At 39.2% G+C, this 26,737-nt stretch overlaps 1 protein-coding gene and 1 pseudogene across 3 annotated transcripts in view; both read left to right on the top strand.

Annotated features, from left to right (window-relative positions):
• The window catches only part of LOC119516548 (tumor necrosis factor receptor superfamily member 10A-like), a 92,197-nt gene that overhangs the window by 40,629 nt on the left and 24,831 nt on the right, over positions 1–26,737 (top strand). Inside the window, exons 1-3 of one of the 3 annotated variants that reach the window (XM_037812863.1) lie at positions 8,253–8,379; positions 8,618–8,999; positions 26,097–26,202. In XM_037812863.1, coding sequence (XP_037668791.1) covers positions 8,832–8,999; positions 26,097–26,202 — 274 coding nt within the window. In that variant the 5' untranslated portion in view covers positions 8,253–8,379; positions 8,618–8,831. Of the gene's footprint in view, positions 1–8,252; positions 8,380–8,617; positions 9,000–26,096; positions 26,203–26,737 lie in introns of those variants that run through there. The other 2 variants (XM_037812865.1, XM_037812864.1) reach the window with 2 other exon arrangements.
• LOC119516552 lies at positions 17,757–18,400 on the top strand (annotated as a pseudogene).

Genomic DNA, 26,737 nt, shown 5'->3' with positions numbered 1-26,737 from the left:
CCCTCCCTCCTTGACAGCCCAGACACACGCCCCATATACAGGGCGGGCAACACCAACTACACACGCAAGCCTGGTACACCAATTGGACCCCGCAAGACTTACTCCCCCACTCACAACAGAGGCAAAGCAGGGGAGAACTGGCTTGAGGGGAACAGGTGGCTCATGGATGCCACCTGCTGGTGAGTCAGAGAAAGTGTACTCCACGAAGCTGTAGATCTGACAAATTAGAGATAAGGATTTCCATTGGTCTACAAACCCTAAAAGAACCCTATCAAGTTAAGCAAATGCCAAGAGGCCAAAAACAACAGAAAATCTTAAAGCATATGAAAAAAACAGACGATATGGATAACCCAAGCCCAAGCACCCAAATCAAAAGATCAGAAGAGACACAGTCCCTAGAGCAACTAATCAAAGAACTAAAGATGAATGACGAGACCATGGCATGGGATATAAAGGACATCAAGAAGAGCATGGAACAGGATATAAAGGACATCAAGAAGACCCTAGAAGAGCATAAAGAAGACATTGCAAGACTAAATAAAAAAATAGATGATCTTATGGAAATTAAAGAAACTGTTGGCCAAATTAAAAAGATTCTGTATACTCATAGTACAAGACTAGAGGAAGTTGAACAACAAATCAGTGACCTGGAAGATGACAGAACGGAAAATGAAAGCACAAAAGAAAGAATGGGGAAAAAATCGAAAAAATCGAAAAGGACCTCAGGGATACGATAGATAACATAAAACGTACAAATATAAGACTCATTGGTGTTCCAGAAGGAGAAGAAAAGGGTAAAGGTCTAGGAAGAGTATTCAAAGAAATTGTTGGGGAAAACTTCCCAAATCTTCTAAACACCATAAATACACAAATCATAAATGCCCAGTGAACTCCAAATAGAATAAATCCAAATAAACCCACTCTGAGACATATTCTGATCACACTGTCAAATACGGAAGACAAGGAGCAAGTTCTGAAAGCAGCAAGAGAAAAGCAATTCACCACATACAAAGGAAACAGCATAAGACTAAGTAGTGACTACTAAGCAGCCACCATGGAGGCAAAAAGGCAGTGGCACGACATAAATTCTGAGTGAGAAATATTTCCAACCAAGAATACTTTATCCAGCAAAGCTCTCCTTCAAATTTGAGGGAGAGCTTAAATTTTTCACAGACAAACAAATGCTGAGAGAATTTGCTGACAAGAGACCTGCCCTACTGGAGATACTACAGGGAGCCCTACAGAGAAACAAAGAAAGGAGAGAGAGACATGGAGAAAGGTTCAGTACTAAAGAGATTCAGTATGGGTACATTAAAGGATATTAATAGAGAGAGGGAAAAATATGTATGACAAACATAAACCAAAGGATAAGATGTCTGATTCAAGAAATAACGTTGAACGTAAATGGATTAAACTCACCAACTAAAAGATATAGATTAGCAGAATGGATCAAAAAAATGAACCATCAATATGCTGCATACAAGAGACTCATCTTAGACACAGGGGCACAAAGAAATTGCAAGTGAAAGGATGGAAAAAAATATTTCATGCAAGTTACAGCCAAAAGAAAGCAGGTGTAGCAATATTAATCTCAGATAAAATAGACTTCAAATGCAGGGATGTTTTGAGAGACAAAGAAGGCCACTACATACTAATAAAAGGTGCAATTCAACAAGAAGAAATAACAATCAGAAATGTTTATGCACCCAATCAAGGTGCCACAAAATGCATGAGAGAATCACTGGCAAAACTAAAGGAAGCAATTGATGTTTCCACAATAATTGTGGGAGACTTCAACCCATCACTCTCTCCTATAGATAGATCAACCAGACAGAAGACCAATAAGGAAATTGAAAACCTAAACAATCTGACAAATGAATTGGATTTAACAGACATATATAGAACATTACATCTCAAATCACCAGGATACACATACTACTCTTGTGCTCACGGAACTTTCTCCAGAATAGATCATATGCTGGGAAATAAAACAAGCCTCAATAAATTTAAAAAGATTGAAATTATTCAAAGCACATTCTCTGACCACAATGGAATACAATTAGAAGTCAATAACCATCAGAGACTTAGAAAATTCACAAACACCTGGAGGTTAAACAACACACTCCTAAACAATCAGTGGGTTAAAGAAGAAATAGCAAGAGAAATTGCTAAATATATAGAGATGAATGAAAATGAGAACACAACATACCAAAACCTATGGGATGCAGCAAAAGCAGTACTGAGGGGGAAATTTATAGCACTAAACACATATATTAAAAAGGAAGAAAGAGCCAAAATCAAAGAACTAATGGATCAACTGAAGAAGCTAGAAAATGAACAGCAAACCAATCCTAAACCAAGTAGAAGAAAAGAAATAACAAGGATTAAAGCAGAAATAAATGACATAGAGAACAAAAAAACAATAGAGAGGATAAATATCACCAAAAGTTGGTTCCTTGAGAAGGTCAACAAGATTGACGAGCCCCTAGCTAGACTGACAAAATCAAAAAGAGAGAAGACCCATGTAAACAAAATAATGAATGAAAAAGGTGACATAACTGCAGATCCTGAAGAAATTAAAAAAATTATAAGAGGATACTATGAACAACTGTATGCCAACAAACTGGATAATGTAGAGGAAATGGACAATTTCCTGGAAACATGAACAACCTAGACTGACCAGATAAGAAATAGAAGACCTCAATCAACCCATCACAAGCAAAGAGATCCAATCAGTCATCAAAAATCTTCCCACAAATAAATGCCCAGGGCCAGATGGCTTCACAGGGGAATTCTACCAAACTTTCCAGAAAGAACTGACACCAATCTTACTCAAACTCTTTCAAAACATTGAAGAAAATAGAACACTACCTAACTCATTTTATGAAGCTAACATCAATCTAATACCAAAACCAGGCAAAGATGCTACAAAAAAGGAAAACTACCGGCCAATCTCCCTAATGAATATAGATGCAAAAATCCTCAACAAAATACTTGCAAATCGAATCCAAAGACACATTAAAAAAATCATACACCATGACCAAGTGGGGTTCATTCCAGGCATGTAAGGATGGTTCAACATAAGAAAATCAATCAATGTATTACAACACATTAAAAATTCGAAAGGGAAAAATCAATTGATCATCTCAATAGATGCTGAAAAAGCATTTGACAAAATCCAACATCCCTTTTTGATAAAAACACTTCAAAAGGTAGGAATTGAAGGAAACTTCCTCAATATGATAAAGAGCATATATGAAAAACCCACAGCCAGCATAGTACTCAATGGTGAGAGACTGAAAGCCTTCCCTCTAAGATGAGGAAGAAGACAAGGATGCCCGCTGTCACCACTGTTATTCAACATTGTGCTGGAAGTGCTAGCCAGGGCAATCTGGCAAGACAAAGAAATAAAAGGCATCCAAATTGGAAAAAAAAAAGTAAAACTGTCATTGTTTGCAGATGATATGATCTTATATCTAGAAAACCCTGAGAAATCGACGATACAGCTACTAGAGCTAATGAACAAATTTAGCAAAGTAGCAGGAGACAAGATTAATGCACATAAGTCAGTAATGTTTCTATATGCTAGAAATGAACAAACTGAAGAGACACTCAAGAAAAAGATACCATTTACAATAGCAACTAAAAAAATCAAGTACCTAGGAATAAACTTAACCAAAGATGTAAAAGACCTATACAAAGAAAACTACATAACTCTACTAAAAGAAATAGAAGGGGACCTTAAAAGATGGAAAAATATTCCATGTTCATGGATAGGAAGGCTAAATGCCATTAAGATGTCAATTCTACCCAAACTCATCTACAGATTCAATGCAATCCCAATCAAAATTCCAACAACCTACTTTGCAGACTTGGAAAAGCTAGTTATCAAATTTATTTGGAAAGGGAAGATGCCTCGAATTGCTAAAGACACTCTAAAAAAGAAAAATGAAGTGGGAGTACTTATACTCCCTGACTTTGAAGCTTATTATAAAGCCACAGTTGTCAAAACAGCATGGTACTGGCACAAAGATAGACATATAGATCAATGGAATCGAATTGAGAATTCAGAGATAGACCCTCAGATCTATGGCCGACTGATCTTTGATAAGGCCCCCAAAGTCACTGAACTGAGTCATAATGGTCTTTTCAACAAATGGGGCTGGGAGAGTTGGATATCCATATCCAAAAGAATGAAAGAGGACCCCTACCTCACACCCTACACAAAAATTAACTCAAAACGGACCAAAGATCTCAATATAAAAGAAAGTACCATAAAACTCCTAGAAGATAATGTAGGAAAACATCTTCAAGACCTTGTATTAGGTGGCCACTTCCTAGACTTTACACCCAAAGCACAAGCAACAAAAGAGAAAATAGATAAATGGGAACTCCTCAAGCTTAGAAGTTTCTGCACCTCAAAGGAATTTCTCAAAAAGGTAAAGAGGCAGCCAACTCAATGGGAAAAAATTTTTGGAAACCATGTATCTGACAAAAGACTGATATCTTGCATATATAAAGAAATCCTACAACTCAATGACAATAGTACAGACAGCCCAATTATAAAATGGGCAAAAGATATGAAAAGACAGTTCTCTGAAGAGGAAATACAAATGGACAAGAAACACATGAAAAAATGTTCAGCTTCACTAGCTATTAGAGAGATGCAAATTAAGACCACAATGAGATACCATCTAACACCGATTAGAATGGCTGCCATTAAACAAACAGGAAACTACAAATGCTGGAGGGGATATGGAGAAATTGGAACTCTTATTCATTGTTGGTGGGACTGTATAATGGTTCAGCCGCTCTGGAAGTCAGTCTGGCAGTTCCTTAGAAAACTAGATATAGAGATACCTTTCGATCCAGCCATTGCACTTCTCGGTACATACCCGGAAGATAGAAAGGCAGTGACACGAACAGATATCTGCATGCCAATGTTCATAGCAGCATTATTCACAATTGCCAAGAGATGGAAACAACCCAATTGTCCTTCAACAGATGAGTGGATAAATAAAATGTGGTATATACACACGATGGAATACTACACGGCAGTAAGAAGGAACGATGTTGTGAAGCATATGACAACATGGATGAACCTTGAGAACATAATGCTGAGCGAAATAAGCCAGGCACAGAAAGAGAAATATTATATGCTACCACTAATGTGAACTTTGAAAAATGTAAAACAAATGGTTTATAATGTAGAATGCAGGGGAACTAGTGATAGAGAGCAATTAAGGAAGAGGGAACAATAATCCAAGAAGAACAGATAAGCTGTCATGGGTAAATTTAACGTTCTGGGAATGCCCAGGAATGACTATGGTGTGTTAATTTCTGATGGGTATAGTAGGAAGAAGTTTACAGAAATGTTGCTATATTAGGTTACTTTCTTGGGGTAGAGTAGGAACATGTTGGAAGTAAAGTAGTTATCTTAGGTTAGTTGTCTTTTTCTTACTCCCTTGTTATGGTCTCTTTGAAATGTTCTTTTATTGTATGTTTTTTTTTAATTTTTTTAAATTTTTCATACGGTTGATTTAGAAAAAAAAAAACAAGGAAAAAAATAAGCAGAGCCCCCTTGAGGAGCCGGTGGGGAATGCAGGGGTATTGGCCTGCCCTACCTCGATGGCTGCTAACATGCCCACAGACACAGGGGACTGGTGGTTTGATGGATTGAGCCCTCTACCACGGGATTTGCCCTTGGGAAGACTGTTGCTGCAAAGGAGAGGCTACGCCTCCTTATAATTGTGCCTAAGAGCCTCCTCCCGAATGCCTCTTTGTTGCTCAGATGTGGCCCTCTCTCTCTGGCTAAGCCAACTTGAAAGGTGAAATCACTGCCCTCCCCCCTATGTGGGATCAGACACCCAGGGGAGTGAATCTCCCTGGCAACGTGGAATACGACTCCCGGGGAGGAATGTAGACCCGGCATCATGGGATGGAGAACATCTTCTTGACCAAAAGGGGGATGTGAAAGGAAATGAAATAAGCTTCAGTGGCAGAGAGATTCCAAAAGGAGCCAAGAGGTCACTCTGGTGGGCACTCTTATGCACAATATAGACAACCCTTTTTAGGTTCTAATGAATTGGGGTAGCTGGTGGTAGATACCTGAAACTGTCAAACTACAACCCAAAACCCATGAATCTCGAAGACAATTGTATAAAAATGTGGCTTATGAGGGGGGATTGGGGGGGCGCCATGGGGATCACACTCCCCTTTGTCTAGTTTGTGGATGGATGAGTGGAAAGGTGGGGGAAGGAAACAAACAAACAGACAGACAAAAGCGCCCAGTGTTCTTTTTTACTTTAGTTGCTCTTTTCCACTTTAATTATTATTCTGGTTATTTTTGTGTGTGTGGTAATGAGAGTGTCGGGGATTGATTTTGGTGATGAATGTACAACTATGTAATGGTACTGTGAACAATCGAATGTACGATTCGTTTTGTATGACTGCGTGGTATGTGAATATATCTCAATAAAATGAATATTAAAAAAAAAAGAAAATGAGAAAGGGAAGGGAAAAGGGAAGGAGGGAAAGACCCGGGTGCAATCTCCCTGTTGCCTTCAACTGTTCGCATGAACTCTCAGAATCCATCCTCGAGGATACAGAAAGGGCTCCGACCTGTCCTGGGGGCTGCTGCCTTGCCGGACCTCTTGGTGTCCCTGTAATAAACTGTGTGAGGGGAGAGACCAGGCTATGAAATGACAACCAGGCTCCCTCTGCAATCATGGGTACAGCTTCCAGAGGAAGCTCTGGCAGTGGACGATTCTGCTGGTGACAAGAGCCATGATGGGAGAGTCCAGGCAAGGTAAGGTCCTCCACTGTGCTGGACTGCTGAAACCATTCGCACCCTAACGTCCATTTGTTCTTCCTACTAACACAAAGAATTAACCCAAAGAAATAAATAATCACGGATTATGAAAACATGTAGGTAGACCAAGGTTCCTTGAATCATTATTCAAAATTGCAAAAAAAAAAAAGGGCTTCTTCCTTCCCTCTTCCTTGGATCATTCACTTTGGGCAGTTAGGAGGACACTGAAGGAGAAGCCCCTAATTCAAGGCTCTGAGGCCTCCTGTGTTCATCCAGCAAGGAAAGGAAGCTTCTGCAATAGGCACCTGGTGAGGGAGCCAGTGAGGCAGCAGATCCTCCACCCCAGGCAGTCTGACAGATGACTCCGCCCCAGCTGACACCTTCACTGCACACTCACAGCAGACCCTGGGCCAAGACCCAGATTAGCCACTCGCAATTGTCTGACTCATAGAAACAGTCAGATAAAAAATGTTCATGGTTTAAGATGCAAGATTTAGGGATAATTTGTAGCCAGAAATAGGTAACTATTACAATATACATGATTCCATGAATACCAGTCTTGCCTGAGTCATCCTAAATCCATTCCACCGTCCTTTCCACCCTCCTCTCCCCCTCCTTATCGGTGTGGAATGAATGCACTAATATGTCAAATGTAATATGTCTAGATGATGGTATAACTGATTGGTTTTTTTTACATATATGAATCATTGTAGTCTTCTACAACAAAGATGTCTATTTTTGTAATATATAATCAGCTATATTTAAAAACATAATATGACTTGTCCTTTTTGTAAAAGAAGCCTCTATAGTACTGAGAAAATTCACTGTAATGGAGCTATTTCTCCCAACAAATCAAATACCTAAAAGCAAGTACTATCTAGAACAGGAGTAGAAATTTCTTGATCTCAGAAGATACACCGTATCTGAAAGGGGAATTCCAGCCAGATTCCAGAAGGAGTCATCACTTAGCGTCCTACAGTATTCAATCTTCTTCAGCAATAAGAGAATAAACTTACACAACTTTACTATTTGCTAGGCACCCTCACATACAGAAATCTAATGAATCCTCCTTTCATGCTGCAGAAGTAATCAATCTTAAACTATTGCCATTTTTTTCCTACTCCCTGAGCTTGCCTCAGTTTTCTTTCCAAAAAAGAAGAAAGAAAAGGAAAAATGATTTGCACATTTTTGAATTTCCTATTTGAAAAGAATTGCATCTGCCTTCTGCCTCCATTTTACCATCCCGTCAGAGACATAGAACTTAGTCTGGGGTTCCCACTGGGGTCTGGGGCTGTGGGTAGGGGTGGGGGAGCAGGTGGGGCTCTGCAGTGTCCTGGGTGCTGAGAAAAGCTAGGGAACACAGGCACGTGACTTCAGCTTGCTCGGCTTTAGCCCACAGCCCCTGATAATGTTGTCACTTCTTCAATGGGGCCAAAGGAAAGCTTTTTGTTACATCCTATGGAGAATGTAGAAGCAGGAAACCCCCGCTTTCGCAGAGAATTTGTAAAATAACAAGAATTGTGCCTTCTCCACCCAGCCTCAATCCCAGAAAGGAAACGGTGCAATTGGTATGTCTTTTGTTTCTTCTCTCTTTTCTAACTAAGAGAAAATGAGTACTTGTAAGAACTGGGTAAGGTGCTTATTGCTGAAGGCAAATAGATGTTAACTTCAGGAGGATTAAGGAGGTAAATAAGATGAGGAGGGACAGGGATTGGGCTGCAATAGAGAGGATTGAGGTGGCTTTCTTCCAGCACAGCACTACTCTCAAGTCTTACTTTAATTTTTATTTAAATCTGTCTCTTGCAGTCAACCCTGAGGCCAGGAGAGCAGGTCTGTCTTCACCTTCCAACCAGCACCCGGTTGTGCAATTCAGCAGTGTGGGGAAACCCAAAGTAGCACAGTGTCCCAGTCCGGAGCAGGCGTTTCCTCACACTAGGCAATACACTGGTTGAATCAGGAACGATTTCGTTGAGGTTTTAGCCCCGCGACCCGCGGAAGACAAGGAGCGCTACCGAGCATCATGGCGCAGCACAGCGCACTGGACGCCTCGGGGACCCGGGTCGGGGCCAGGGCCGGGTCAGCCGCAGGTCCCAGGACAGCAGCAGGAGCCAGTCCTCGGCTCCGGGGCTCCGGCAGCGCGCTCGGGGGCCCCGTGAATCTCTTCGTGGCCATCTGCGTCCTGCTGCCGGTGAGTCACCCTCCACGCTTCCTGGCTGGGAAAGCGCGCTCCTGGTTTGCGGGATGGCGGGCGGGGAGAGGGCTGGCGGGGCGGCCCGCACCCCTGAGGCCGGGTCCATCAGGGCAGAGCGCGTCCCTGGCCCGGGTGGAGTGGACGGCGCCGGCCTCCCTGCTGCCGCCTCCCGGGCCCTGGGCGCCAGGTTCAGCGTCCACATGGGAAATTCCAAAGCGCCTGAGGTGAGAGGAATGAAATTTGTAACCTGAACAAACCGCGAAGGCGCCTGTTTCCCTGCAACCGAGCAACAGAGGGATTCTCTTTCATTTTTCTTCTCTTTTCTTCCCTTTACGTTCCAGGCAAATGTTTTCAATTCTAAAAGGTACTCAATGCAAGACGTACACCAGTCGTTTTCTTTCCTACCAACACATACAGTGTTGTACATAAACGGGAACACCTAGCACTGCTTATCCCCGCAATACAGATTGGTTTAACGTCTTAAACTTAATAAATCTTATTCTCTATATTAACAGTGTAAAGGCAAAAAAACTATACCCACATATTAATAGACCCACAAAAAGCATTTACCAAAATTGAACACTCAATCGTGTTAAAAAAGAAAAACAAACAAAAACCCAAACTTGCAGGAACTGATGCAATTTCCTCCACCTGATAAAGGGACATGAAAAACTACTCTGACTCATTTGTAGTGGGGAAATATTGAATGCCTTCCCTTGAAGACTGAGGAATGCCAAATGTTTTCAGGCTCATCACTGCCTTCAGCTTGTACTGGAGCTCCTGGCCAGGGCAGGGCGGCAGAGAGAAAAGGTACAAGATGGGAAAAGAGGAAATACAACTTCTTCTTCTACAGAGAACAACTACTAGAACTAATGAGTGAATCTCATAGGCCACAGGATACAATGTCGGGTAACAAAAATCAGTCTATATCTATATCCTAACCCAAAATTATTGAGATAATCCAATTTAAAATTCCCTTTAAAAATGCCTCAAAAACATAAAATATAAAATTTTGAAATTTCATTTGAAAGAGCATCATAAAACAAAATCGTAGACATTTCAGACCTCTACAGAGAAAACTGCCAAACATTGCTGAGAGAAGTTAAAGAAGTCCTAAACAAATGGGAATTTGTGATCTGGAAGACTCCATGTCATCAGTTCACTTCAAATTGGTGTACATTTAGACTGAATTCACTCCTGATATCTATGGTAAACTTAGCTGGTTTTTTTTTAAGAAATTGACAAGTTGATTCTAAAATTAACTTGAAAATACAAAGGTCCTAAAATAAACAGAGCAATACTTAAAAGGAAGAACAAGATTTGCACACTGCATTTACCTGACTTCAGAACATAATATAAAGCAACAGTAATTAAAACAGTGCGGTACCATCCCAAGATAGGATAAACAAATCAACGGAACAGAATAGGCAGCCACATAATAGACCCAAATTTGTACAGTCATTTGATTTTCTAGTAAGGTGTCAAAACAAATGAAATTGGGAAAGAGAAGTAATTTCATAAATGATGCTAGAACAGTGGATACTCTGATGAAAAAAATGAATGCTCACTCCTATATCCACCATACTTTGAAATGAAGTATTATCTAACCACAAGACCTTAATCAATTAAGCTTCTTGAAGAATAAATAACTAGGACAGTTCCTTAGAAACTAGAGGATAGGCAAAGGATTCTTATACAGAACATTCATAGCAACAACATATAAAGAATTGATAACTACAGCTCATTATATGGCCCTAGAAAGAAAATGAATAGGCAGTCTGCAATCTGGTAGAAAACATTTGCAATATATATATCTCTGAAAAAAAGATTGTTATCTAGTGTATGAAAAAAATGCCTATAACTAATTAATGTAAAAAATCTCTGCACAGTATAAAGTGGATGAAACATTTAACTTCATGGAAGATGATACAAAAATGATCAATAAATGGAAGAAAAATTGTCTGATATCATTAATCAATGGGAGATGTATACTAAAACCACAATGAGATAGCTTTACATACTCACCTCATTGGCTAAAATTAAAAAGTCTAACAATACCCGATGTTGCTAAAGATTCAGAGCGGCCTATATTGTTGATGAGAGTGTAAAAATGGCAAAACAACTTTTGAAAGTATTCTGGCAGTGTTATGAAATTAAGCACACACCTTTCCTTTAAATTATCATTCCATTCTTAGGAATTTCCTCAAGTTAAATGAAAACATGTGACCAGATAAAGACCTGTAAAAGAATGTGCCTTAGCACCTTTTATTTTTTATTTATTTATTTATTTATTTTTCATTGTGTGGATATACCGCATTTTGTTTATTCATTTATCAGTTGATAGACATTTGGTTTTTTCCCATGTTTCCCATGTTTTGGCTACTATAACTAACACTACTATGAATGTCTGAGTACAAGCTTTTGTATGGGCATGTGTTTTCACATTTCTTGGGTATATATGTAGGAGTAGACTTGGTGGATCACATGGTAACTCTACATTTAACCTTTTGAGGAACTGTCAGACTGTTTCCCAAAGTGGATGCCCTATTTCACATCTCACCAACAGTGTATGAGGGTTCTATTTCTCCACATCCTCACCAACACTATTACTGTCTATCTTTTTTTTTATTCCAGCCATCCTAGTGGGTGTAAAGTGGTATCTCACTGTGGTTTTGATTTGCAGTTCCCTGATGGCTAATGATTCTTAGCATCTTTTCATGTAGTTACTGGCCATCTGAACTTCACTTACTTTTTTTTTTTTATTTAATTTTTTTTTATTGAGATTATTCAGATACCATACACCTATCCAAAGATCCAAAGTGTACAATCAATTGCCCACGGCACCACCATACAGCTGTGCATCCATCAACACAATTATTTTTTTTCAATTTTTAGAACATTTTCCCTACTCAAGAAAAGAAAAAAAGACAAAAAAAAAAAACAAAAAAAAAAACGAAATTCACATCCTCCCATACCCCTAACCACACACACACCCGCCATTATTGATTCATAGTTTTGGTATAGTACATTTGTTACTGTTGATGAAAGAATGTTAAAATACTACTAACTGTAGTATATAGTTTGCAATAGGTATATATTTTTTCCCTACATGCCTCTCTATTATTAACCTCTAGTTATAGTGACATACATTTGTTCTAGTTCGTGAGAGAGATTTCTAATATTTGTATAGTTAATCATAGACATTGTCCACCGCAAGATTCACTGTTTTATACATTCCCATCTTATAACCTCCAACTTTCCTTCTGGTGATATGTGTGACTCTGAGCTTACCCTTTCCACCACCTTCACACACATTTTAGCACTGTTAGTTATTCTCATTACATGCTAACATCACCCCTGTCCATTTCCAAATATTTAAGTTCACCCTAGTTGAACATTCTGCTCATCATAAGCAACCACTCCCCATTCTTTAGCCTCATTCTATACCCTGGTAACTTATATTTCATGTCTATGAATTTACATATTATAATTAGTTCATATCAGTGAGACCCTGCAATATTTGCCTTTATGCGTCTGTCTTATTTCACTCAATATAGTGCCCTCAGGGTTTCTTCATCAATCCATTTCTTTTAAGATGGTTTTGTTCAAACACTATACATTCCATCCTAAGTAAACAATTGTTGGTTCCCCATATAGTCACATATTTATATATTGAGTACCATTGCTTTTTATAAGGGCATTTCTTCCACAAAGATGGAGGAGGAGTCAAAGAAGGCAGAGAGGCAAAAGAAAAAGGCAAGAGAAAGAGAGAAAAACAAACAAACAAAAAACTTGATAGCTAGAAGGTGACAAAAGGAAAGATAGCATTAACCTAAGGTAGAATAAAGAGTCAGACAATATCACCAATGCCTGGAGTCCCATACCCTTCCCCTATTCCCCACCCCACCGCCATATGCATTTAGCTTTAGTCTATTGCTTTTGTTTCATTAAAGGAAGCATAATACAATGTCTCTGTTAATTCTAGCCTCTAGTTTGCATTGATTGTATTTTTCCCCCCAATCCCACCCTATTTTAACACCTTGCCATGTTGACATTCATTTGTTCTACCTCATGAAAAACATATTTGTACCTTTTATTACAATCTTTGAGCACCCTAGGTTTCCCTGAGTGACACAGTCCCAGTCTTTATCCTTCGTCTTTTGTTCTGGTGTCCCACATGATCCCAGCCTTCCTCTTTCAACCATACTCACAGTCATCTTTGTTCAGTGTACTTACATTGCTGTGCTACTATCTCCCAAAATTGTTTTCCAAACCTCTCACTCCTGTCTTTTCCTTTCTGTCTGCAGTGCTTCCTTTAGTGTTTCCTGTAGAACAGGTTTCTTGTTCACAAACTCGGTCATTGTCTGTTTGTCAGAGAATATTTTAAGCTTTCCCTCATATCTGAAGGATAGTTTTGCCGGATATAGGATTCTTGGTTGGTGGTTTTTCTCTTTCAGTAGCTTAAATATATCACCCCACTTCCTTCTTGACTCCATGGTTTCTATTGAGAAATCCACACGTAGTCTTATCAAGCTTCCTTTGTATGTGATAGATCGTTTCTCTCTTGCTGCTTTCAGGATTCTCTCTTTATCTTTGATGTTTGATAACCTGATTATTAAGTGTCTTGGAGTAGGCCTATTCAGATCTATTCTGTTTGGGGTACACTGCACTTCTTGGATCCGTAATTGTATGTGTTTCATAAGAGATGGGAAATTTTCATTGATTATTTCCTCTATTATTGCTTCTGCCCCTTTTCCCTTCTCTTCTCCTTCTGGGACACTAATGACATGTAAATTCTTGCTTTTCGTTTTGTCTTTAAGTTTCGAAGACAATGCTTGTATTTTTCCGTTCTTTTCTCTATCTGTTCTTTTGTGTGTAGGCTTTCAGGTGCCTTGTTCTCCAGTTCCTGAGTGTTTTCTTCTGCCTCTTGAGATCTGCTGTTGCATGTTTCCAGTGTGTCTTTCATCTCTTGTGTTGTGCCTTTCATTTCCATAGATTCCGCCAGTTGGTTTTTTGAACTTTCAATTTCTACTTTATGTACATCCTGTGTTTTCATTATACCATTCATCTCTTTTGCCATATCTTCCCTAAACTTTTTGAATTCAGTTATTATTAGTTGTTTCAATTCCTGCATCACAGTTGAAGTGCAAGTTTGTTCCCCTGACTGGGCTATAACCTCATTTTTCTTGGTGTAGGTTGTAGTTTTCTGTTGTCTAGGCATGGTTTCCTTGGTTACCCCAATCATGCCTCCCCAGACCAGAATGGGCTAAGGTCCCAGAAGGAAGAAATATTCAGTATCCAGTTTCCCTGAGGGTGTGTCTTAGAAAATTGGTACACCCTCTGATGCCTCCGGTCACTGTGCTTTTCCGCCCAGCAGGTAGCCCCTGTTAGCCTATAATTCTTGACTGGTGTAAGTTCTGAATGACAGGCAGGTAGTAGAGCTGGGCCCCACCCCTTTCCTGTTAGAGAAGACAGACGCCCTAGGGGGAGGTTATTAGCATTTCAATGGTCTCTCTCTGCCTGTTCTATACCCTTGTCTGGGTCACAGAACTGGGAACTGAAAATGGCTGAGGCTTTCTCCACTGAGCTGAAAAAGGAACAGAGAGTCCCCTTCAGAGCTAGTCTTAGGCAACCCTCTGGCTCCCCAAGGTCAGTCGTCACCTAAAGCCTCTGTCTACTTGTTGAGGATTCATACCTTGTAGTGAGCAGTTCACACTCACTAATTAAAACCCCAGTTGGAGCTCAGCTGAGCTATATTTGCTTGCTGGGAGAAAGCTTCTCTCTGTCACCAGGAGGCTTTGTAGCTTGGGCTGTGGGATAGGGGTCTCCCGATTTGGATCTGCAGATTTTACTTACAGATTTTATGCTGTGATCTCGGGCATTCCTCCCAATTCAGGTTGATGTATGATGAGTGGATGGTCACATTTGTCCCCCTGCACTTATTCCGGATTATTTACTAGTTGTTTCTGGGTTTTTTTTTTGGTTGTTCCAGGGGGACTACTTAGCTTCCACTCCTCTTTATGCCACATCTTAGATCCTTCCCAGCACCTTTTATTTTAATAGCCAAAAGCTGTAAATGGCTCAGGGTTCTATCAGCAGAAAAACAGATAAGCAAATGGTTGCACTGGGGAATAGGTATAAAGAGAAAGACTATTTAATCAACCAAAGGAACAAACTACTCCTACATGAAACAACATAGAGGAATCTCAAAGTCAACATGCTGAGTGAGTTAAGGCTCACCCAAATGAGTATATATGTTTGAAATACTATAAATAGCTAACCTAATCCATGGTGGAAAAAATATGGCTTCTTGGAATGTGGTGTAGATTAGGATGAACTGTGGAAGGACAGGAGGGAATTTTCTGTGGTATTGATAATGTTCTCTAATCTAGGTAGGGGGTTTGAGTTACAGGTGTGTGAGTATTTATCAGAACTCGTAAAATGGTACATTTAAGAATTGTGTATTTCACTGTAAATTTTGTCATAAAATATTTTTAAAATAAGGTTTTAAAAATTATTGGACCAGTGAGTGGGATATCTGCTGAATTATTTATAGGAGAAGTATACTGTACTCCGTAACTGAAATTCATCTGCATCATAAGCTAGGTCAATGAAAGGAAAGGAATGGATAGATGAGTAAATGAGAAAAAAAAATCACAAAATATTAAGTGCAGAGTTGAGGTAATAGGTAGATGGGTGTTCACTGCAGAAGTCTACACTTTTTTGTTGGCTTGAAATTATTTCACAGTAGAAGGTTAATGGAAAGAAGCCCTGAGAGGGAGTCTGAGAGAACAAGAGGGATTATGTTCCTGAGAAGAGAGAAAGGAGATACAGACATTGTGTGACCTCAGAGGATGCCCAGCCAGGCCAGGGAGGACCTGGGGACACATGTCAGCCAGGCCGTCACCAAACCCTTTGAAAGGCTCTTGTGTGTTATGGGGCTGCATTTTATCCTGATTAGGTCCAGTCAGTAGAACCAGCATCCACTCAAGCAGATTTTTTAAACTATTTTTTCCCATTAATTTGCTGTTCTTTTTGAAAATACTCTCACAATTTTAGAAAAGCTGCATAAACTATGAAAAGAAACTTTCCTCCTGCACTTGTGGAGTACAATGCACAGCACTACCAAAGGCTTTAGTGGGTGTTTCCTATCAGAAAGGACATTCGCCCCCATCACCACAGCTCCACTCTCAAAGTGAGAAAATTTGCACAGACACACCACTAGCCTCTAATCCTCAGGCTACATTTCGATTTCTCCAGATGTCTCCATGATGTCTTTATGCATAGATGTCCTGACCCTAATCACAGTGTTTGTGAGAGTCTCTGCTATTTATTGGGAGATGGACCAGCTTATTTGGGAACAACTTGTCAGGGACCTTTTAAAATTTTTTAATGTTTTTATTTTTTAATGCATTTTTTTGAGATATATTCACATACTGTACAGGCCATTCAAAATATACAATCACTTGCTCACAGTATCATCACATAGCTGTGCATACAACCCCATGATCTATTCTATAATATTTTCATCACTCCAGAAAAGAAATAAAAATAAAAAAGAAAACTAAAAACATCCCATACCCCTTTTCCCCCCTATTATTGACTCATAGTGTTGGTGGAGTACATTTGCTACTCTTGATAAAAGAGTATTAAAATATTACTGTTGAAATAGCAACACATCCTAAAGTAATCTGGGTGGAGAATAAAAATATATATTCGGGGCACCCCTGAAGAGCTGGGGGAGGATACAGAGGTGTTGGACTTTCTCATCTGGATTGTTGCTGATGTTCTCACAAACATTGGGGACTGACAGCTTGATGTGCTGAGCCCTCTGTCTTGGGGCTGGCCCCTATGAAGATTATAAGTGCGAGGAGAGGCTAAACCTGCTTATAATTGTGCCTAAGAGTCTCCTCCTGAGTGCCTCTTTGTTGCTCAGATGTGGCCTCATTCTCTAACTAAGCCACCTTAGTGGGTGATCTTGTTGCCCTCCCCGCTATGTGGGACCTGACTCCCAGGGGTATAAATCTCCCTGGCAATGCAGGGATGAATCTGGACCCAGCATTGTGGGATTGAGAACATCTTCTTGACCAAAAGGGGGATGCAAAATGAAACAAAATAAAGCTTCAGTGGCTGAGAGATTTCAGATGGGTTGAGAGGTTACTCTGGTGGACATTCTTACACACTATGTAGATAACCCTCTTTAGGTTTTAATGCACTGGAATAGCTAGAAGTAGATACCTGAAACTACCAAACTCCAACCCAGTAGCCTTGACTCTTGAAGACGATTGTATGACAATGTAGCTTACAAGGGGTGACAGTGTGATTGTGAAAACCCTGTGGATCGCACTCCCTTTATCCAGTGTATGGATGGATGAGTAGAAAAATGGGGACAAAACCTAAATGAAAAATAGGGTGGGATGGAGGGGATGATTTGGGTGCTTTTTTTTATTTTTATTTTTTATTCTGATTCTGATTCTTTCTGGTGTAAGGAAAATGTTCAAAAATAGATTGGGGTGGGTTGTTGTGGCGGAGGCGGGCGGCCGGCTGTTGCGGAGCCGGAGGAGCCCTAGCGGCTGGACCCGCGGGCAGCTTGGCGGGACCGACCGACCGGCCGGCCGACAGCCGCAGGTCCTTTCAGAATAAATCATGGGATTGAGCTTCATTCAGATGTGGTGGAATATGCCAAGGAAAAACTGGAGAGCTTCATCAAAAATAGTGATAGCTTTGATAGATTTGAGTTCTGTGAACCTGCATTTGTGGTTGATAATTGCCGCCAAATAGCATCTGACAGCCATCAGTATGATTGAATTTATTGTGGAGCCGGAGTCCAGAAAGACCATGAAAACTACATGAAAATATTATTAAAAGTTGGAGGCATTCTGGTCATGCCTATAGAGGATCAGTTAACACAAATTATGCGAACTGGACAAAACACTTGGGAAAGTAAAAATATCCTTGCTGTTTCATTTGCTCCACTTGTTCAACCAAGTAAGAATGATAATGGCAGACCAGATTCAGTGGGACTCCCCCCCATTTGCTGTCAGGAATCTGCAGGACTTGGCTCGTATTTACATTCGACGCACACTCAGAAACTTCATAAATGATGAAATGCAGGCCAAGGGGATTCCTCAAAGAGTGCCACCGAAAAGGAAACGGAAGAGAGTTAAACAAAGAATTAACACTTATGTGTTTGTGGGTAATCAGCTTATTCCTCAGCCTCTAGACAGTGAGGAGGATGAAAAAAATGGAAGAAGATAACAAAGAAGAGGAAGAGAAAGATCACAGTGAAGCCATGAAGCCAGAGCAGCCTCCTCAAAATTTACTGAGGGAAAAAATCATGAAGCTGCCCCTCCCTGAATCTTTAAAAGCTTACTTGACATATTTTAGAGAAAAATAACTTAGATCAAGAAGAAAGAATGCCTACTGATAATTCCTTCAGTCTTGAAAATGTAGCATTTGTTAGGAGTTAAAAGAGAAAATTATTACTTTCAGAGAGAATTGTAGTGGAAAAAGTGTAACATGTTTCTGTCTTAGTAACAAAAAATAATGTATTCAGTGATTAAAAAGAATCCCTTTTATAAAATCTATTTTTCTTTAAATTTCGGAAAAGTGCTGTTTTGACTCAGTGATTTCAAAGTGGAATGCAGCAATGATCAAGACTTTATGTACTGTAATTCCTTTTCTGATTCCTAATAGATTTGTAGTGGTGAGGGTTAAATTTAATTTTATGTAAGGTTAAATAATGATTAAGCATATATAATCTGATTGGAATTGCCGTTGCTTAAATTTCTGCTAGGAAAACTTTCTAATCTAATAAGGAAATCGAAATCAAATGCTTCGTAAACCTATTTACCTTACTTTTGTTGCAATCACATTGCTGAGTTGCTGTAGATGTATTCCGGGCAATATATGAGTGCAATAACAATAAAGATATTGAATAATTTAGCTTTAAAGAAGACAAAAAGTTTCATGGAATTCAACAGCCCTGCTACTTTGCTTTTGAATCCATTGCCAAAATATATGAGGAAAATAAGTGCTTCTCTCATATAGATCTTAAGAGCACATCGAGTGAATGTTAAAGTCTATACTTAATACAACTCTTAATTTCTATGGATCCTTTACATTTTCAGTATTTATAAATAATGAGGTTATCTTACTCTCTGGAGTTTTAAAAGATGATATATTTAGGATCATTTTTTCTGTAGTCCACTGTATAAAGTACTTAGTTTTTAAAAGTCCATCATTCTTGAACGCATAACTATGTTATCATACTGTGGACAGTGGATTGTATACCATGGATGATTGTACGGTGTGTGAATGTATTTCAATAGAACTGAATTTAATAAAAAAAAAAAAAGTCCATCATTCTATGTTCCTTTTTTAATAGCCCAGACCATGAACGAATAAGCATGAGTGACCGTCCCCTCTTGGACAGCTCTTAGTAGCAGAGCAGATTTGTTCAGCAGATGTACTTTAGCAAATGGAGCTTCTTTCATCTGAATATTCATGTTTGACAAGGTAGGGCTGAGCTAGCTGACATTTGCTTTGGAATTTATCTTTTTAATATAAGAAATATTCATAGAAATTGTATGTAGATGCCTTTCGTGTTGAAGATCCTGTTGAGAATCATAGTATAATCTTTGGGACCTATGTTGTGCTCATTTAACATCTTCCCATCTTATCCTTAGTTTCTTTGGGTAAACTTATAATGGTTTTGATTGTTTGCTTAATATCACATGCATAAACTATCCATTGCTTGGATTTTAGTTGTAGCTTATCAGTAATAAAACAGGTCATAAATGCTGTTTTCAGTTTATTTGGTTTACTTTCCTGGTAGGCTCTGAAAAGTCATTCCTTGTCAAGAAAGTGTACATTGTAACATATTTACCACTTAATGTTGCATGGGTTGCATGTTTTTTAAAAGAAAAACTTGAGAGTATCACTTACTACACCAGCATCACTATTGTAATAGTAAATCAGATTTGCTTAAGGAAATTCAGTCAATCGGTAGTGAAAGGATTATTATATCTTTGCAATGATTGAAATACTGGTAATACATAGATGGTTTCAAAAATCTCAGCTCTGATAATTCTACACATCTGAAAACAAGTATTAGAAGTTTTCCAAGCATTACTTGTCCCAAGTAAATGAGCATATTTTAGTAATGTGAAAGATAATTTCATGGAAGATACTTGTTTTGTATGAATGACGGGGGTGGGGGGTAGGGGGATCTCCACATTTTTTTAGGTAATTACTAAGGTGTTACTGTTAAGAAATATCCCATCTCATTTCTATCAAGAAAAGGAAATGTAACGTAGTTTCATCCAGTTATCATGTTAGAAATGTTCATTTTATTTTGCTTTAAATGTGTGTTTAAAAGTTTAATCCTGAATTCCTGGTGCCCACATATTTTTATCTAGAAAACCTTGAGAGAGTATCATCTTATTGTCCCCCAACTCCCACCATCTTGTTGCAACTGGTGTCCAGAAGTAAAGATGTATATTCTTAAATGAGGATTTTACTATTTAGGAGAGAGTTTTTGTTAAGGATATATTTGAAGATTGACTTTTTTTGTATTGCCTTTCATTCTTTTGACTTTGGCAAAATGTACAGTAGATATTCATGATCATTGCATATTTTTATCATTACAATGTATCTTCTGTGTTTTTAAATGCATTTGTTTTACAGTTGTGACTTTATTATGAACTTCAAATAAAGAGGTAGAAGTGAAAAATGGAAAAAAAAATAGATTGGGGTGATGAATGCACAGCTACATGATGGTACTGTGAACAGTTGATTGTACACCATGGATGACTGTATAGTATGTGAATATATCTCAATAAAACTGAATTTAAAAAATATTACCATTAACTATAGTCCATAGTTTGTAATAGGTACATTTTTCCCATACACCCCTCTATTATTAACTCTTTGTAGTAGTGTAATACATTTGTTTTAATTTTTCTTTCATGAACTAGAGCAAATGTACTACACTATTTTATAGTGCAGTACACTTTTTTATACTTAAACAGTTAATCACAGACATTGTCCACCACAAGATTCACTGTTATACATTCCCATGTTTTAACCTCCAACTTTCCTTCTGGTAACATATATGACTTTAAACTTCCCCTTTGCACCACACTAACACACCATTCAGTACTATTAATTGTTTTCACAATAACGAGCTACCGTCACCTCTGTCCATTTGCAAATGTTTAAGTTCAACCTAGTTAAACGTTCTTCACATATTATGTAACCACTCCCCATTCTTTAGCCTCATTCTGTATCCTGGTAACATCTATTCTATACTTTATGTCTGAGTTTACATATTATACTTAGTTCATATCAGTGAGATAATACAATATTTGTCCTTTTGTGTCTGACTTATTTCACTCAGCGTTATGTCCTAAGATTCATCCAAATTGTCATGTACTTCAAGACTTCATTCCTTCTTACTGCTGAATAATATTCCATCATATATATATATAGATAGATAGATATAATTTTATTTATCCATTCATCTGTTGATGGACACTTGGGTTGTTCCCATCTTTGGGCAATTGTGAGTAGTGCGGCTGTGAACATCGGTGTTCAAATGTCTGTTCGTGTCCCTGCTTTCAGATCTTCTGGGTATATACCAAGTAGCGGGATTGCAAGGTTGTAAGACAACTCTCTACTTAGCTTCCTGAGGAACTGCCAAACCATCCTCCATAGTGGCTGTACCATTTTACATTCCCCTCAAGAGGCGAATAAGTGTTCCAATTTCTCCACATCCTCTCCAACATCTGTGGTTTCCTGTTTGTTTAATAACAGCTAGTGAAGCTGAGCATCTTTTCATGTGCTTTTTAGCATTCTGTATTTCCTCTTGGGAAAAACGTCTCTTCTTGTTTTTTGCCCGTTTTAAAAACTAGGTTGTTTGTCTTTTTATTGTTCAGTTGTAGGATTTCTTTATGTATTTTGTAAATAAAACCCTTATCAGATACATGGCTCCAGAATATTTTCTCCCATTGAGTCAGTTGCCTTTTTTCACCCTTTTAACAAAGACCTTTGACACTGAGGTATTCAGTTTTGAGGAGTTCCCATTTATCTATTTTTTCTTTCTTGTGCTTTGGGTGTAAAGTCTAAGAAACTATTGCCTATCACTAGATCTTGGAGATGTTTCCCTACATTTTCTTCTAGGAGTTTTGTGGTACTTTTTCTTTTATTTAGGTCTTTGATCCATTTTGAGTTAATTTTTGTATAGGGTATGAGGTAAGGGTCCTGTTTCATTCTTTTGGTTATGGATATTCAATTCTCTCAACACCATTTATTGAAGAGATTGTTCTGTACCAGTTCAGTGGGCTTGGGGGGCTTGTCAAAAATCAATTGACCATAGATCTGAGTGTTGATTTCTGACCTCTCAATTTGATTCCATTGATCAACACATCTGTTGCTAGGCCAGTACAATGCTGGTTGTCAAAGAACCATATTTTTTAAAATTCTAAACCCAACTTTATTGATTCCCTCTATAGTATTTTTATTCTCCATTTTATTAATTTTTGCTCTAATCTTTGTTATTTCTTTCCTTCTGCTTGCTTTGGGATTAGTTTGCTGTTCTTTCTCTTGACATTTGCTTTGCTTGATAGGGTTCTTTCAAGTTGTAAAAAAAATACCTATCTAATTTTTCAGAAACACAGTTTGGTGGTGTACACTTTCTCTAACTAACCAGCAGATGGCGTCTGTGAGTCACTTATACCCCTCAAGTCAGTTCTCCACCTTGTCCCCGCGGTGTGTGGGGAAGTGATTCTTGTGGGGTTCAGTTGGAGAACTCAGTTTGGGTGTGTTGCTGGAGCCGTCCACCCTGAATGTGGGGCGTGTGTACAAGTGGCCAGGGAGGAAGGACAGCTTTAATATTCAAATCCCCCAGGTTCCTGGAGATTCAAGGCCGCCGCAAGAGTCTGTCGTTTTTGGCCTCTTGACATTTGCTTTGCTTGATAGGGTTCTTTCAAGTTGTAAAAAAAAATACCTATCTAATAAAACAACAGAAAATCTTAATGCATATGATAAAACCAGATGATATGGAGAATCCAACTCCAAACACACAAATCAAGATACCAGAAGAGACACAGTACCTCACACAATTAATCAAAGAACTACAATCGAGGAACAAAAACATGGCAAAGGATTTAAAGGACATCAAGAAGACCATGGCCCAGGATATAAGTGACATAAAGAAGACCCTAGAAGAGCATAAAGAAGACATTGCAAAAGTAAATAAAAAAAAATAGAAGATCTTATGGAAATAAAAGAAATTGTTGGCCAAATTAAAAAGACTCTGGATATTCACAATACAAGACTAAAGGAAGCTGAACAACGTCTCAGTGTCCTAGAAGTCCACAGAACAGAAAATGAAAGAACAAAAGAAAGAAGGGAGAAAAAAAATCAAAAAAATAGAAATGGATCTCAGGGATATGGTAGATAAAATAAAACATCCAAACTTAAGACTCATTGGTGTCCCAGAAGGGGAAGAGAAGGGTAAAGGTCTAGAAAGAGTATTCAAAGAAATTGTTGGGGAAAACTTCCCAAACCTTATACACAATATAAATACACAAAGCATAAATGCCCAGTGAACTCCAAATAGAATAAATCCAAATAAACCCACTCTGAGACATATTCTGATCAGACTGTCAAATACCGAAGAGAAAGAGCAAGTTCTGAAAGCAGCAAGAGAAAAGCAATTCACCACATACAAAGGAAACAACATAAGACTAAGTAGTGACTACTCAGCGGCCACCATGTAGGTGAGAAGGCAGTGGCATGACATATTTAAAATTCTGAGAGAGAAAAATTTCCAACCAAAAATACTTTATCCAGCAAAAGTCTCCTTCAAATTTGAGGGAGAGCTTAAATTTTTCACAGACAAACAAATACTGAGAGAGTTTGCCAATAAAAGACCTGCCCTACTTCAGATACTAAAGGGAGCCCTACCAACAAAGAAACAAAAAAAGGAGAAAGAGATATAGAGAATTTTAACAGACATATATAGTACCTTACATCCCAAGTCACCAGGACACTCATTTTTCTCTAGTGATCACGGATCTTTCTCCAGAAGGGACCATAAGCTGGGACATAAAACAAGCCTCAAGAAATTAAAAAAAAAAATTGAATATACTCAAAGCATCTTCTCCAACCACAATGGAATACAAATAGAAGTCAATAATTTTTGAACTGTAACTCCACTATTTACTTCCTACATGATATAAAATACACAAACTCTAATGACAAATCAGTGGTTTTGAACTCAATGTAAAATATGTAATTTTAGACAACTATATAAAGGTAGGGGAATGGAGGAGTATAGGAACATAGTTTATGTGTCCTATTGAAGTGAAGGTGGTATCAAAGAAAAACAAGATTGACATGGATTTAAGAGGTTAATTTTAAGCCCCACAGTAAACACAAAGAAATTATCAGAGAATATAACCATAAAGATGAAAAGTAGAGTTTGGGTTAAGAGAAATGGGGGAAGGGGCAATGGGGAGTTAAGAAATGAGTGTAGGGTTGCTGTTTGAGGTGAAGGGAAATTTCTAGTAATGAATGATGGGAAAGAGCTTTACAACATTCTAAGTGTGATTAATCCTACTAATGGAAGGCTAGGGAGGGGGTGGAATGGGAAGATTTAGGCTGTATATATGTTTCCACAACTGAAAAAAAAAAAAAGACAGTCTAAATAGATGACAATTGAATGCCAAAGATGAGCTTGGATGAGATTGGAGGATAGAGGACAGGTGGCTCAAAGGGTCACAGTTGAGACATAAGGAAAAGGAAATATAGAAAGTAAGCTTTGTATCGTTGAATCTCTTGTACTTCTTAACTGCGCTTAATGGGATTGCATAAAAGAATGTTCTTGTTCATGGGAAGTGTATACGTGAATTATAGTGTATGTTCAAGGATGTGTGCAGCTAGCTCTCATATGTTCAGAAGACAGAGCAGTAGATGATGGATGATAGATAGGAAAGGAGGGAGGGAGGGAAAGAAATAGCGATGTGACAGCATGTTAAAGTTGGTGGATTGAGCTATTGGGGGAGGGGGGTCAGGGTATGATGGAATTCTGTGTATGGGGTTAGTATTGATTTTGCAACTGTTCCTATAACTTTGAATTTATTTCAAAATTAAAAAAAAATGTGAACATAAAAAAAAATTCAAAGTTATTACTGTGAAGGCAGTTCTTAATTCAGCCTTCCTAGAGGCTTAAGTCCTGCTGTGTGTCCCTGTGGGCTTGGGCCTCTGTGTCTGGATATCGTGGGGATGCGTCTCATGGCTGTGAGACATTTTATTGACTGTGTCCCTGGTGGGGGGTGGGAGGGACCCCTGCTGCTGCCTCTGTGCCCCTCCTGCACTGTGTCGGACCACGTGAAGGGAGAGGACCAGCCGGGCCAGCACGGAAGTTTTCTACCTGATATTTTTCTCTTTTACTCAGCGTTTGTGGGATCCTTCTCCAGTCTTTACCTTCCTCCAGAGTTCTGAACACTTGAGAATCGTCCTTTTTTTTGGCAGAATCTCTGGGGAGAGACTTTCAGTAGCTGTTTACGTCGTCCTGTTGATGATGTCACCTATCGTCAGGAGACTTTTAAAACTAGAAGTTTATTATGTAACATTTCATCCTGTTTCCTGATTTTTTTTTTAGTTTGAATTATCTTCATTTGAAAACAGGTGTGAATGTATCTGTATGTGTGGGAGAGTGAGAGAGAGAAAATAGTCACAACTATGCAGTCAAATATTAGAATTAAGCCAAAATGTGAGTGGATACTTCTGTGGTTGAGTGGATTACATGTGATTTTTAAACCCCCAAAAAATTACCCCTCCACTTCCCTACATTTTCTGGAATCAATGTGTTTTATTTTATCATAAGGGGGAGTTTTAAAGTATATGTGGCTTAGCTGGCCCCAAAAGATGAAGCGATAAATATGAATACAAAAGAATGGTTGAGAGTTTAGAGCTGGAAGAAAGTTACATGCTGGGTCTTGGAGGCGGGTGAAGGGATGGGATATGTATCCTCCTACAGGTGAGAGTCCGGAAGCCACTCATTCCATCCCGTCTTTGTCCCCACAGGTCCTCACAGACTCAGCACCAACAATGCAGCAGTTCAGGGGCCACAGGCACGTGGCTGCTGCACAGCGATCAATGCGCACCCCGTTGATGGGGCTGTGCCCCCCAGGTACCCCCTACACTGACCTCAGCCCTGTGCACCAGCCTAGTCTCCAGGCCCTTCTAGCCTCCTGGGTCCTGCAGGCCCCGTTCCTTTATTCCACAGATACTTGTTGATTACGCTGGGTGTCGGGCACGTGCTCAAGGAGGACATGGGCCCTGGCCTCATGCAATTTTCCCTTCCAGGCAAATGTGACATGAGAGACGTGGAAGGGACAGCAGACATAGAACCTCAGAGTGGCAGGAGCTTGGGGTGATCCAGCAGAGGCTGGGGCAGCTGAGGGGAGAGGAAGGCGATGAGGTCAGAGAGATGGGTATGAGGAAGATCACACAAGGCCTGGGCACCTGGGGGGAGCTCTGGTTTCAGGAGGGGACTGACAGCATTGGCTTAGTACTTGCAAGTGCTCACTCTCGAATGGAGAGGGGAAAAGCCAGAGGCAGGAGGGGCTTCCATGGCCTCCCATAGTGGAAAGAGCAGAAGAAGCAGCCTGTGAAACAGAGGCTCCGAGGCAGACCTGCGTGTGCCCCAGGAAGTGTGATCCTCT

The sequence above is a fragment of the Choloepus didactylus genome, chromosome 20, assembly GCF_015220235.1.
Source record: "Choloepus didactylus isolate mChoDid1 chromosome 20, mChoDid1.pri, whole genome shotgun sequence".
Classification (NCBI taxonomy): Eukaryota; Metazoa; Chordata; class Mammalia; order Pilosa; family Megalonychidae; genus Choloepus; species Choloepus didactylus.
The sequence above is the reverse complement of the archived record's forward strand: the minus strand, read 5'-3'. Positions and strand labels throughout refer to the sequence as shown.